The sequence below is a fragment of the Syngnathus typhle genome, unplaced genomic scaffold (genome assembly GCF_033458585.1).
Source record: "Syngnathus typhle isolate RoL2023-S1 ecotype Sweden unplaced genomic scaffold, RoL_Styp_1.0 HiC_scaffold_28, whole genome shotgun sequence".
In the NCBI taxonomy this organism is placed as follows: domain Eukaryota; kingdom Metazoa; phylum Chordata; class Actinopteri; order Syngnathiformes; family Syngnathidae; genus Syngnathus; species Syngnathus typhle.
In genome coordinates, this window is record NW_026871934.1 from 670,373 (window position 1) to 684,767 (window position 14,395).

Genomic DNA, 14,395 nt, shown 5'->3' on the forward strand with positions numbered 1-14,395 from the left:
CACTTTGATTGTTCCCTCTAGGATCCTTTGAACATGATCCATCCACAAACCACTTTTCCCCTTTGTCAAGTGGCGTGTCACGTAAATCTTCTCTGGGCAGCTGTAGATGTTCTGTGGCATCCAAACAGATTGAGCCACTGGATCCAATTTTTTGGAATAAAATGCAATTGGTCTTAGTTTGCTGCCATGACTCTGCAGCAACACTGAGGTCATAAAACCATTCCTGCAGTCTGCTGTTTGCACAAAGGTTTTATTGTAGTCTGGCAAGATAAGAGTTGTAGTTTCTATTAGAGCCTGTTTCAGCACCACAAAAGCATCATCTGCTACTGGTGTCCACATTATTTTTTCTGTCATTGCCATGGGGACTCCATGCACAATGTTCAGCAGCGGTTGTGTCTTTTCCGCATAATGTGGGATCCATGCTCTACAGTAATTGCAGAGTCCCAAAAATGACATCATTTGTTTTTTTGTTTCAGGTTTCGGTGCATCTGCAATGATCTGCTTTCTGGTTCTCTGTATCTGTCTTCCAGAAGCTGACAAAGTGTGACCTAAATAGTTCACTTCCTATCTGACCCATTGTAGCTTGTTCTTGCTCACTTTATTCCCTGTTTTGCAGAGAAAGCGTAACAATGCTAAGGAGTCTTCCTTGCAAGCAGCTTCAGTTTCAGAGGCTATCAGGAGATCATCTACATAAACTAGAAGTTGGCTTTTGTTTGACATCTGAAAATCAGCCAGACAGGCCATGATAGCTTGAATGAAAATAGTTGGACTATCAGCAAATCCCTGTGGCAATCTGGTGTACGTATAGCTTTGTCCTTTAAAGGTAAACGCAAACCAAAACTGTGAGTCTGGGTGAATTGGCACTGAGAAAAATGCATTGCTAAGATCAATTACTGTGAAAAACTTCTGGTTAGGTTTCAAAGTGTTCAGAAGTGTGTGTGGGTCAGGCACATTAGGTGCTCTTGTCTGCACTGCATCATTCACTGCTCGTAAATCTTGTATCATTCGCCAATCAATTTTATTGGCCTTTTGGACTGGAAAAATAGGAGTGTTGCAAGGAGAATCCGAGCACTTCCTAATGATTCCTCCTGTCAAAAGATCATTTATAACAGGGGCAATCCCGTTTATTGCCTCCTGTTTTAAAGGATATTGCTTAACTCTTGGATGCCAATCTGATCTTGGTTTGATCTGTACCGGTGGAATGGATGTTAAAAGTCCTACATCAGATGGCCCCTTTGTCCACAGTTTTTCAGGAAGCCCAGCCAATTCCTCCTCCTCCTTTTCATTCAAACAAATGTCAACTAGTCAGGTTAGCGCACAAGCGCATGCCCTGCCAACAGCTACTTCACACACTGTTTGCTTCCACATGTCACAACTGGTACTGTAGCTCCACCCATCACCTTTGTCCTCATAATCAGTGACAGATCTAGCAAGTTTAATTCGGCAACCCACATCTGCCCATGTTATACTGTGAGGTTTGAACAATGAAATGTGGGGTACAGCCGACAACTTGTATTTGTCTTTCTGAGGAGCGGGCAGGAGCACAGCAGCAGCTGCAAATGACCCGCGATCTGTGTACAGAGCAGTGATTGTTTAAGTTACTTCTGTGTCACTGAGAAAACTTTCAATACAGTCATCATGTGGATCAGTGAGGATATTCATGGTGACATGTAATTGATTACAAGTCATTTCTGATTCAGGTCGGGACAATTGTTTTCGAGCTTTACTCAGCAATCTGCTTGGTAGCTTGGGATTCCGTTCGGGAGTGATGTCATAGGAGCAGGAAATCTGTTCACCTGCTTGTGCAGCATATGAGTCTACATCTCTCACTCTACATGCTCGCATGCCATCCTTTACTGGAATTATTGCAATTCCCAACCGAGTCATCAGATCTCGTCCCAGCAGGTTTATGGGACATTTTGGGGATAGAACAATCGAGACTGAAGCTATGACTCCTGTTTCATCATCTCTCACTACAACTGGATTGGAGAAACTCTCTTGTGTACCTGCCCATCAGCAGATTTCACCCAAATTGTATTTTGGGAGGCCTTCAGATTAGGGACTTTAGTTTTTATTACGGTTTTACAAGCTCCGGTATCACACAAAAACTCAACTTCACTTCCTCCAATGTTTAAGGTAACATATGGTTTTTCTTTTAATGCACTCAGAATGTCCCATGCTGTATGGACATCTACTATTTCTTCCTCTGTAGGAGCACAAGAGGTCATAGGGGGGCAATCTAGTCATGCTGAGAATTTGGCTTTCCCTCTGCCCCTTCCTCCACCCCTTGATTGGTTTTGTTTTTTTCTAAAACACTCTTTTGACCAGTGTCCACGTTTCCCACAGTTCCAACAGTTGTCAGAATCTTGTAGGGGTTTTGAATTGTATGGTGGCCTTCGACCTTGTTGGCCTCTACCTCCTCTGCCCCTCTGGGACCCTTGGAAGAAGGCTGTTGTATCTTCATCTAGGTCATTAACGTCTAGATGAAATACATCAGAACTTTTGCCTTTTTTTATCACTTTTTCAGCATGTCTGGCCCATTGCATAGTTGTTGTCACACTTGCAATATCTACTTCCACCAAATGTTTCCTCACCCAGTTGCCTATTTCAGGGCGGAAATTAGTAAGGAGCGCATTTTTAAGCTGTTGCTGATAAGCACTCTCAGCTGCATCATTGAATGGGATGCCACTATGCACCCTGAATTCTTTTTCAAATCTCAAGCGAAAATCATCAGTATCTTCCCCAGGCTTCTGTTTTATTCCTGCCAAATGACCATAATTCGCTCGTCTTTGAAATATTGTTCGCACTCTTTGCACAAGATCATTCCATTGTGCTGCATACTCCCCTCCCAATCGATTTCCCTCAACGGGATAGGGAAAAGGCCCTTGATTATTTCTACCTGTGTAATTTCCTCTAACCTTTGCCCAGTCTTTTCCCAAGGAAGACATTGCAGCTTCTCCTGCCTCATGTCCATTCAGTCTATAGGAATGTATGATGCCAGCCATGTCTTCTGCCCATTTTTCTGGGTCTTCAGCAACAGGGGTAACCCCTTCAACTGCTTTCCTTGCCTCTTCCAAAGTCCATGGCAGAAAAACATATGTATGTGGAGGTTGGCCTTCCCCTACAATAGGGTTTGGCACTTGGATCATTGGGCACACATCAACATTGTCTAAATTTTGGGAAAATCTAGCAGCAGTGGTTAAACTTCTTGTTTGTACAGGGCTTCTAATCATTTGACCCTGACCTTTTTTGCTGTTATATGGGGGAGGGCGCAGGTCTGTTAAGCTTGGATACAAGTTTTGCGCACAAGCGGACAGCCTCTCTTGCTCCTCTGCTTGCGCTGTATTTGGGACAGTGCGCCTGCGCACTGTGGCCTCATTGTCTTCCGGCCTGACAAACATGGTCGCAGCCTCATCACTTTTCATCTTTCTATCTTTTGTCTTTTGGAGTTGTTCTCTTCTCTCTTGTGAAGCATTCAACCATATTTTAGCACAAATCAATTCTTTCTCTTTTCTATTCTTTTTCAGTCCCTCTGACTTCCTGTTCACGCTCTCCTCCAAGACATCAACCACTATCTTCCACACTTCAACTTTCAACCTCCCTTCTACTCCATACTTTTTCTTCCACTTCGGCATGTATTGCATACAATTAACAAATTTACTCGCCATGTACTTCTCATCTCCGTCAAGAGCTAGGGATTTACAGTTTTTATTTCCCATCTTAATTTGGTATTTTAGGTTTATACAATTTTTTCTCTTAAAAATTTATTCTTTTTCTTTGAGGATCCTCAATGCAAGTTTAAATTGACCTTTGAACAATTACTAGCCTGTATTATTTTCGTGGATCAATGCTAGAACTGCTATTTAGTCAATTTATCCTACCAGTCCCACTTTCTCAACCACAAAAATTTCTTATCCCTGCCTACGCGAAGTCCTCTTTTAAAAATAAAAGAGCTGCTTCATCCGGATGGGGGACTCTACAACACCCCTTCCTTCCCTGGGAACTAAAGACAACCGTCCAGTTACCCAGCCCTGCCAACGCGAAGTTGTCCCCTTAGAACAGCGGTTGTCAAATCAGGGTACACGGAGGTACGTGAGATTTGACAAAAATATTTTGAAAACCACTGCTCCAGAAGAGCCACTTCATCCAGAGGGGGACTCTACAACACCCCCTCCTTCCACAAGACTTCTTATCTTCTGTCTTGCCTATTTTTATTCCTGTGCACTTTTACGCGTTTCACAACAACACAATCCCACAACTTTAGGGCTTTAACTTACTTGTCTCCTTGGTTCGCTGTTCAGCCGGATCCCGTCAATCCACATCTGTCAGACGAAGGCAGACCTAAGATGCTGGCCCAGCGAAGAATTTCCTTCCTAGGTCTTTCTTTACCAGGTCCGGCTAAATGGACGCTGGCCCGTCGACGGTGTACAGCGTGTCGTCCTCCGTCAGCCAGATGGCGGGTATGAGGGATCCCGGGTTTCGGCACCAAAATGTTAGGGTGGTGCTCACTCTAACTTATTTTGCAAGAACCACTCGGAGACAAGTTAGTCGTTTTGGGCACCTGCAGGTGGAGAGTTCACTCGTCGCTGTTGTCACAGCGATGGTCGAATGAAGTCTGACTCTCCCTTCCCACAAGAGCATCTTTATTAAGAGGAAAAGGGTGGGGGTGACAGTAGACTGAATAAACAAGTTAAAGCTCTTGACCTCTGGGTAAACAGAGCAGGGGATGTTTTACGACATTGTTTAGGATGGGACAGAGTTAGGTGGTTTATTACCGGTTACATACCAACGTAAGCATAAAACTAATCTACCTAAGTTATTTATTACCGGTTATATACATTCCAACATAATCATAGATCAAGATAGTTTGGAAAACCCTGACACGCATTATACATGGGTACAAAAAAAAATAAATTATTATTTTTTTTTTTACGGAGGCCGCCATTACAGCTTTCTTCTCTGCTGTTCACTTCAAACACGCTCCATACAAACACAATGCTCTCGTATCAGACGCTTGCTAGATCACCTGCTCGTTTGCTGTCACAATGTACCCTACACAAATCCGAAACATTTCTTCGCTATTGAGTATGCTAGCGCATGCGCAGCGATACTGACCGACAGAATAACATCCGGTTGTTCCCAAAGATGATCTTTTTTCTGAAATAATTTTACGTTCACGGACTTAAGTAGGAGTCAAAATTTGGGTGCGTATTATATATGGGTACAGGCTTTTTTCCAGCATCAACATGCCATTTTTAGGGTGCGTATTATACATGGGGGCGCATTATACATGGAAAAAAACAGTAACACAATAAATAAGAGGAGCAAAAATGTTGTGGTGGGGTTATTGTGCTGCAGGGTTCAGAATGATAAGAGTTCAGGGGGATGACAGGGGTGTTGTGCTGCGGAGTTCAGGGCGATGACGGCAGAGGGGAAAAAGCTTTTCCTCAGTCTACTCGCCTTGACCCGAAGAGTCCGGAATCGCTTCCTAGAAGGAAGAAGAGTAAACAGTCTGTGGTTGGGATGACTGGAGTCTTTGATGATGATGCATACCGTTTTTGGTAAATCAACTTGATGGTAGGAAGTGATGTGCCGATGATGCGTTGGGCCATCTTCACCACGCTCTGTAGTGACTTCTGGTCCGCGGCTGTGCAGTTGCCGTACCAGACCGTGATGCCGTTGGTGAGGATACTCTTGATGGCACACTGGTAGAAGTTCGCCAGGATTTGAGGAAATAGATGGGCTTTACTCAGTCTCCTCGAGAAGAAGAGACGCTTGTGGGCCTTAATGACCAGTGACCAGGTGTTGAGGGACGAGGAGAGGTTATCGGAGATCTGGACACCCAGGAATTTGAAGCTGGCGACCCGCTCAACCTCCTCCCCGTTGATATGGATGGGGCGTGCGTGTCAGCCTCAGTCTTCCTGTAGTCAACAATGAGCTCCTGGGTTTTCTTGGTGTTGAGGGCCAGGTTGTTGTTGGCACACCATGTCGTCAGGTGCTGTACCTTCTCCCTGTAGGCCGTTTAATGGTTGTTTTTGATGAGGCCCACCACCGTTGTGTCGTCTGCAAACTTGAGGATGTTGTTCGAGCCATCCGCAGGAGTGCAGTCGTAGGTGTAGAGGGAGTAGAGGAGTGGGCTCAGCATGCAACCCTGTGGGACGCCGGTGCTCAGGGTTAGGGTGGAGGAGGTGAGGCCGTCTAACCTAACAGACTGGAGTCTGTTAGTTAGGAAGTCAAGTATCCAGTTCATGACAGAGGGGTTGATGTTGAGGTCCTTGTTCTCCACAAGGTTACCAAGTTTGGTGATGAGTTTGGAGGGGATGATGGTGTTGAATGCAGAGCTGAAGTCAATGAACTGCATCCGCACATGGGTGTTGCTCTCGTCCAGGTGGGAGAGGGCTGCATGTAGTGCAGAGGAGATGGCGTCATCCGTGCTCCTGTTTGCTCGGTAGGCAAATTGGTGTTTGTCCAGAGAAGGTGAGAGCCCAGATTTGACGTGACCCAGGAGCAGCCTCTCGAGGCACTTTATGAGGTGGGAGACGAGTGCAACTGGACGGTAGTCGTTGAGGCCCTTCGCAGAGGAGTGTTTAGGCAACGGCACAATGGAGGTGGTCTTGAAGCACAACGGGACAGTTGCCTGGGCACGAGACAGGTTGAAGATGCTGTTAATAAATGCATTTGTTTTCAAAAAGCTTTTTTTGAATATCCATGCTTTACTACCTACTAAAAGTACAAACCTTTTATGCAATGACCTTTACATGTCATTTCTATTACTTCGCACAAACACTACGTCCATCTGCTACTGCAGGGGTGGCCAACCAGTCAGAGACTAAGAGCCACATTTTTTACTGTGTCATCGCAAAGAGCCACATCATACACATGAGCACACATGAACCCCCCCCCCCACACACACACACGCGCACACACACACACACACACACACACACACACACACCCCTCTGCTCAGCCAACTTTATTGTGTGACATTATTATGTCACGCACCAACATGATAATAACAAATTGACTCCTACAGTACTGAAACCACAGACCAAAGACCACATTTTCAACAATGAACATTGTGTGCATTGTCTCACACAGACAAACTCTCAGTTCAACAAATTCCACAAACAAAAACATAAGTTTTTTCACTTACTATGTGTGGCGGGACAGACCGTTTTAGTTTGTCGTTTTCAGGAGACAAGATTTCAATAACGTCGCTGAGGCATATTTTAACGAAATCCACTTCATTGTATGGCTTTTTAGCCCGTGCAATGTTCCAAGCCAGTTGAAACAATGCAAGTGTGACAGTCTCTGAGTGCTTCGTAATTTTTTTGAGAAACTGTACCTATTTTTCTGCCTGACTTTTCAAAGTCTCCAAACTTGTGCTTGCGAAATTCAGTCCCTTTTGCAAAGTCCAAAGTATCGATATTGGCATGAAGTGAGCTGAAGTGGCGCTAACCATTTGAAGCTTTTAAATGCGCCAATGACGTTCGACACATTAGGCACAATGGCTTGCCATAGCGTTCAACAAAAAACAACTTTAACTCTGTTAAAAACGTCCTGTGTTCATCATCATATATTTGTTTAGCTGTGCATTTTTTCCTTGCCATTTTGGCAAGCGTCTTGTCAGCTTTTCTGGACCTAATGGGCCCCCATAGTCACAGTCGCCATTCATTAAAAAGCCAGCAAAACCAATCGCTCTGTTTGTCCCTCCTCCTTTGCGGGATTTCACCTCACGCGCATGCGCGTTTGACCAAAATACCATATTGAACTCAAGCGAAGCAAATACGCACGAAAAATAAACACAAATGTTGATATGAACGGAAAAGAGCCGCATGAAACCAGCCAAAGAGCCGCATGCGGCTCGCGAGCCGCGGGTTGGCCACCGCTGTGCTACTGGTTCGGCCCCCCGGTCTAAATTTAGAACCAAATTCATCCCGACAGTCAAAAGGTTTGCCCACCCCTGTTCTAAACCAATAACCAGCTTTTGCCCAGTCTAAAGGCGGTTTTACACTCTGAATTTCAGAACAGCAAATTTGAGCAACACACTGAGTTTTTTAAAGCTGTGGTGTGCCAGTGCATGCCCCGAGCGTATCTCCAAAGCTTTCCAAATGTATCTCTTAGTTTCTTGTCAAGGATACTGTTAGGGTTTACAGATTATTTTGATCGTATGATTATGTTGGAACTTTGTTTAAACCTCTTACCTTTCCTTGACTCTGAAAAGTTTAACCATTCAGTTGTTGAAACTTTCCAAATGGTGTGGAAACATTCTTGCTTAGTTAGTCATCTAAAATGCTCCACTAATTTCTGTTTCCACAACCTTGTAAAACAATGAGCTGGGACCCTCCGCACTGATTAACCAGTTGCTGAGGTGACCACCAAACATCTCCAATGTCACACCCAGCCTGCTTTCTCTCAATAAATACTTTCTTGCAGGAATCCAAAGTCAGACCTCATTCGATCATCGCTGTACGCACAGCGACGAATGACTCTCCACTTGCAAGTGCTCAGAAAGGGCATACTGTCTCCCATGTGGTTCTTGGAAAAATAAGTTAGAGTGAGCACCACTCTAACAGATACGTTCATATCGCATGGTTTAGCATGAACAGTAAAAAAAATAAGCTTGTGCAAGAAACTAACAAAGCATCTAACGTCTCCACTTGCTCGTTAGCACCTAACGTCTCCACTTGTTCGTTAGCACAATGACAGAGTGGGCCAACCGCACAACACTAATCGCAGAAGGCCCCTTTTGTTCTTATCTAGCAATGGTACAGAAAAAGAGGAAGTAGAAATGGCAAGTGTGAGATATTGTCTTCACTCTCTGTTTCAGGTTTTTAACGAAAGGTGCCGAGTACACTACACGCCTCCCAAGGTGAAATGATGGTTTGTTCCATCCAAATGACTGAGACCGATCCAGAAACTGTGACCATGCCACTGGCATCTTGGCTTCAGAATGCCTGCTCACATCTACCATGCTTCGTTCTGTGTGTGTTGAGTTGATGACAAATATTGTATTTTTTTTTTCAAAACATTAAACTGAAATGTTTATAAACAGACAATCGCGTCACTGTGTGTGTGTGTGCGTGTGCGCGTGCGTGCGTGCGTGTGTGTGTGTGTCATCTCAGGCTATGTGTATTGGAAGGTTACACAGTTCTGTGTGCTGTATCTGTGCTTTTGATTGAGCGTCATGTTTATATAAAACAATGAGGATTTACACATATCTGAACATGAAAAAGTATATGAGTTCGTCTAACCTAACAGAATATGTACACATTGATGGTGCTCCCACTTCAATACCATCACACATTAATTCACACACTGAAATAAAGAGAAGACAACCAGTATTCGTTTTACTAGCGAGGAGAACCAACAGAGAGCGTTTTGGTTACAATCTCCATCAGTTCTGAGCTCTTAGCCTGCTGTCTCCTCTTTATTTTAGGTTGACCTGGTTACAAAGGCGTTGCTACACTAAAGGAAGGGGAATTTGTGTCTGTAGCAACGCTGCCTAGCAAACGAATGTAGCGTAGTGCGAACCGACAAGGCCTTGGCCGTTCCGTGACGCCGGCTGGCTTCTCCACTTGTTGGCTGACTCGTCCTTGACTGTGATCAGATATCTTGAAGCGTGTTGAGTGCCGTTTTCCTGTGAAACAATGCAACTAGACCTTCTTTTGCTAAATTTATTTTCTTCTCAAACTAACACAACACACAATAATAATGAGTAAATATTGGATACCTTTTGTACAAACACTTCAACAGATATTAAATGTGAGATAACTTGCATGCTGTTACTAAAACATTGAGTAAATATGAGATAACTTATATGCAACTACTTCAACATGTATGTCTTTTCTATAACATTTAAAGAAAAACAGTCCCAATCAACAACAATCTATGAATAAGAGCTACAGAGTTGACTTAAAGAGAAAGAAGTTCTTTGGAGTAAACAAAGAACAAAGGCGTTCTACTGATAACTGGTTAGAGCCTCCCGCAGGCATACACAGGAAGAAAATAAGAAAGGAAGGAAGGTATGTATGAGTGGGAGTTAAAGGAACTCTCTGGAGCTAGACAGAGAGCTTGTTGAAGCAAACATATGAGGCCCTTGGTCAGACTGAGTAGTGCTTTACCATCCAATTATTTCAACAAGTAGTCATCTGGAAGTACAGATGCCAAAGCGATGTGAAGCATGTAGTGAGTATTTCCTACTACTACAATAGTGGGATATATTGTTTTATCTGTTATTTTGTATGTGCAACACATTCATTATCTAGACTCGGCACACTGTGTAAACAATAATAACAAAAACAATAATAATAAATCACACTGTACTACAAATTAAAGTGTAGTTGTTCAATTTAGGACATCCCAATTCCAAGTAACAAGGCTACCAAAAAAAACCTACATTTCCAGTGAACAACAAGGCCACCAATAGGATATCAGCATTTATCTAGAGGTATGATCAAACAATAATACAAATTAGAAGTTTTATCGTTTGATTAGGATTCAACTACTTGACTCTTACCATTGTAGTATCTGAAATACAAAGGGAAAAACCTGTCAGCAGAAAAAATAACCAAGAAAAATAACAATTAGGCTCACGCAATGAACAATCTGAACTTTATTCCAAGCAACTTTTACAATCTTGTGGAATAAGGGATGAATGGGACCCATTTCTTGCGGGGGCCCCAAATCCACCGAAACATGCAAGGTCTGATGTTGCCAGGTTGTAAGAGTCAAAATTACAGTTTGATAATAATTAATGAATGCAGTACAAGACTGATGAGCTGGTTGTGCTGGTGAAGACTGAAGTCCTACAGAGAGTGCAATTTGCTGTGCTTCTGTGAGACGTGGCTAACGGCAAGCATACCGGATGCTAGGGTTGAGCTACCGGTCTGTTTGCGTGCCAACACGGGAGTAGCGTGTGACGTCATCCACTCCGTGGTTACTGACCTGCAAATGCTGCACCCTGAGGTGTTGCTGCTGCTGATCTCTGGAAAGTTTAATCGTGTGATTTTGGACAAGACCCTACCTGCCTTCACCCAGTATGTCGCTTGTTACAAGACAAGACTATTGATCTGCTCAATGCTAACGTTGAGTATGCATACAGTGCCACCCCTCTGCTTGCACTTGGGAAGGGAGATCACAACTTGGTCCTGCTTCTGCAGTGTTACATTGAGGAGATGTTCAAAGACCACTCGCCTGTTCAGGAAGTGGTCGCCTGAGGCTGAGCAGTCTCTGAGGGATTGCTTTGGGACTACCGAGTGGGATGTTTAGCTGGTGCCACGCATTGAGGACGTTAAGGAGGCTGTACCACTGAGTACATTAACTTCTGCCAGTAAGGACAGTCCACTACTATACCAACAACAAGCATTGGATTACGAGTGGAATCAAGGGCCTCCTCAATCGCAAGAAACGGGCCTTAAAGGTCGGTGTAAAGCAGGCACGAAAGCAAGTGCAGCGGTAGCTCAGGGCCCAGCTCAAGGTGGCAAAATTACTTTATAGAAAGAATTTGGAGCAGAAGCTGCAGAGGAACAGCATGAAGGAGGTGTGGGACAAGATGAGGTTGATCATCGGCCCAAAGCAGGATGAAAGGGCGAGCCGGCAGATTCAACAACACCTGCTCGTCATCGCCCTCGATCCCGCCAGCCCCTTCTGCTCCCCATCCGCCCCTACTCCTTCACTCAACTGCAGGCCGGTGGATGGATACCCTTCCACCCAGGGTGATGGCAGCTAAAGTGAGTGGACAGCTCAGGAAATTCCGCCGCAGAAAGGCTACTGGTCCTTACAGGGTCTCGGCTTATCTGCTGAAGGCTTGCGTCTGGAGCTGGGTGACCCACTACACGTATCTTCAACATCAGCCTGGAAAAAGGTGTGGTACCTCAGCTGTGGAAGACATCGTGCATCGTCCCTGTCCCAAAGAAACCGCGACCTGCAGAGCTGAATGACTTCAGACTTTCCACAAGAAAAGCGCTGATAAACCATTCCAATGTTCTCAAATATCTTTATTTTTAACAAAAAATAATGAATTAAATAAAATAAATAAAAATAATCAATCTGTAATAATAAATATAACTAGAAAATGCAATTTCTGGAGAAATTGCGTTTGAAGGCAAAGACTTTGAATAATGTCGTGGGGAATGCTGCCGAATGATGTTGAAACGAGTTGAATTATTTGAGAAATGTAGAAAATAGAAGTGTAAAACGAAATTTTGGAGAATTTGGGGTGAATTTCAATTTTCTTTTTTTTTTTCTTTTTTGGGAAGTGGGAAGTTGTGGAATAGGTAGGAAAATGATGAACATTTGAAAGTTGGAAGGGGTTGAATCGGTTGAAATGTAGAAATTAGAGTTGAAAAACTAAATTTTGGAGAATTTGGCGTAAATTTCAAGATTGAAAATGTTGAACTTTTGGTAAGTGGAAAGTTGTGAAATAGGTAGAAAAAAGATGAACAGTTGAAAGTAGGAATGGGTTGACTTGGTTGAACAATGTAGAAATTAGAGTTGAAAAACTAAATTTTGGAGAATTTGCCGTAAATGTCATAATTAAAAACTTTTAACTTTTGGTAAGTGGAAAGTTGTGGAATAGGTAGGAAAAAGATGAAAAGTTGAAAGTTGGAACGGGTTGAATCGTTTAAAAAGTGTAGAGGTTAGAGCAAATGTTGAATGCCTCACAGAGAATGAATGGAAATTAAAAAAAAATTCCAGCCAAAATGTTTGAAATTTGGAACAAAACAAAAACTACAGGTTCAAGAGGTTCACTGGAGTTCAAAAGTTGAAACGGGTTGAATCGGACAAAATTTGTAAAAGTGAGAGCAAATGTTATATTTAAGTAACTTCTGGTTTCATTTAAGGCACTTCTTGTTGAAATAAGGTCTATTCCGGTTTATTTGGGGCACTTACCGTTTAATTTAGTGCACTTCTGGTATAGCTGAGATCATTTCCGGTTTCTTTGGTGTCACTTCCGGTTTAAAAAGGGCACTTTCGGTTTCTTTTGGTCACTTCCGGTTTCATAAGGGGCACTGCCGACTTAGCTGAGGCCACTTCCGGTTTATTTGGGGTCACTTCCGGTTTACCTAAGGTCACTTCCGGTTTATTTGGGGTCACTTCCGGTTCATTTTGGGTTCATTGGGGTACTTTGGCGTCAATCCAAGATGGCCGCCACACTGGAAGTGGGGGTCAAGTGTTGAATTGTGTAAGCAGAGTGGAAGTGGGGGTGAAGACGGTGAATATGGTATGCATAAGTCAAAGTCTGCTTTATTGTCAATTTCTTCACATGGCAAGACACAAAGAGATCGAAATAACGTTCCCACTATCCCACGGTCACAAGACATAGTACACAATATACATACAAGTAAACAACACAAAAAAAAATTAAAACAAGAAGGCACAAACAATGAATAAATAAGAGTGATGAATAAATAATAAATAAATAAATAACACAATAAACTAGAATTTTGCAATTTCTGGAGAAATTGCGTGTGAAGGCGAAATGTATGAATAACTTTTTCGGGGAATGCTGCCGAACGATGTTGAAACGTGTTGAATTACTTGAGAAATGTAGAATATTTGGAGAATTTGTGGTGAATTTCAAAATAAAAGATGTGAAGTTTTTGGTAAGTTGTGGAATAGGTCGAAAAATGATGAGCAGTTGAAAGTTGGAATGGGTTGAATCGGTTGAAAAATGTAGAAATGAGAAGGGAAAAGGGAATTGGGTGTGAATTTCAAAATAAAAGATGTGAAGTTTTTGGTAAGTGGGAAGTTGTGGAATAGGTAGAAAAATGATGAACAGTTGAAAGTTGGAATGGGTTGAATCGGTTGAAAAATGTAGAAATGAGAAGGGAAAAGGGAATTGGGTGTGAATTTCAAAATAAAAGATGTGAAGTTTTTGGTAAGTGGGAAGTTGTGGAATAGGTAGAAAAATGATGAACAGTTGAAAGTTGGAATGGGTTGAATCGGTTGAAAAATGTGGAAATGAGAAGGGAAAAGGGAATTGAGTGTGAATTTCAAAATAAAAGATGTGAAGTTTTTGGTAAGTGGGAAGTTGTGGAATAGGTAGAAAAATGATGAACAGTTGAAAGTTGGAATGGGTTGAATCGGTTGAAAAATGTAGAAATGAGAAGGGAAAAAGGAATTGGGTGTGAATTTCAAAATAAAAGATGTGAAGGTTTTGGGAAGTTGTGGAATAGGTCGAAAAATGATGAACAGTTGAAAGTTGGAATGGGTTGAATCGGTTGAAAAATGTAGAAATGAGAAGGGAAAAGGGAATTGGGTGTGAATTTCAAAATAAAAGATGTGAAGTTTTTGGTAAGTGGGAAGTTGTGGAATAGGTAGAAAAATGATGAACAGTTGAAAGTTGGAATGGGTTGAATCGGTTGAAAAATGTAGAAATGAGAAGGGAAAA

The 14,395-nt window shown here is 42.7% G+C and overlaps 1 protein-coding gene across 3 annotated transcripts in view; it reads left to right on the plus strand.

The window, feature by feature from the left end:
• The window catches only part of LOC133147091 (protein MIX23-like), a 116,943-nt gene extending 107,884 nt beyond the window's left edge, over window positions 1-9,059 (plus strand). For all 3 annotated transcript variants that reach the window (XM_061271193.1, XM_061271191.1, XM_061271194.1), the window contains one exon: window positions 8,831-9,059. Coding sequence is in view for 2 of the 3 variants with exons in the window: in XM_061271191.1 (XP_061127175.1) it covers window positions 8,831-8,881 (51 nt within the window). In the remaining variant the exon portion in view is untranslated. The remainder of the gene's footprint in view (window positions 1-8,830) is intronic.
• Window positions 9,060-14,395: the final 5,336 nt, after the last annotated feature.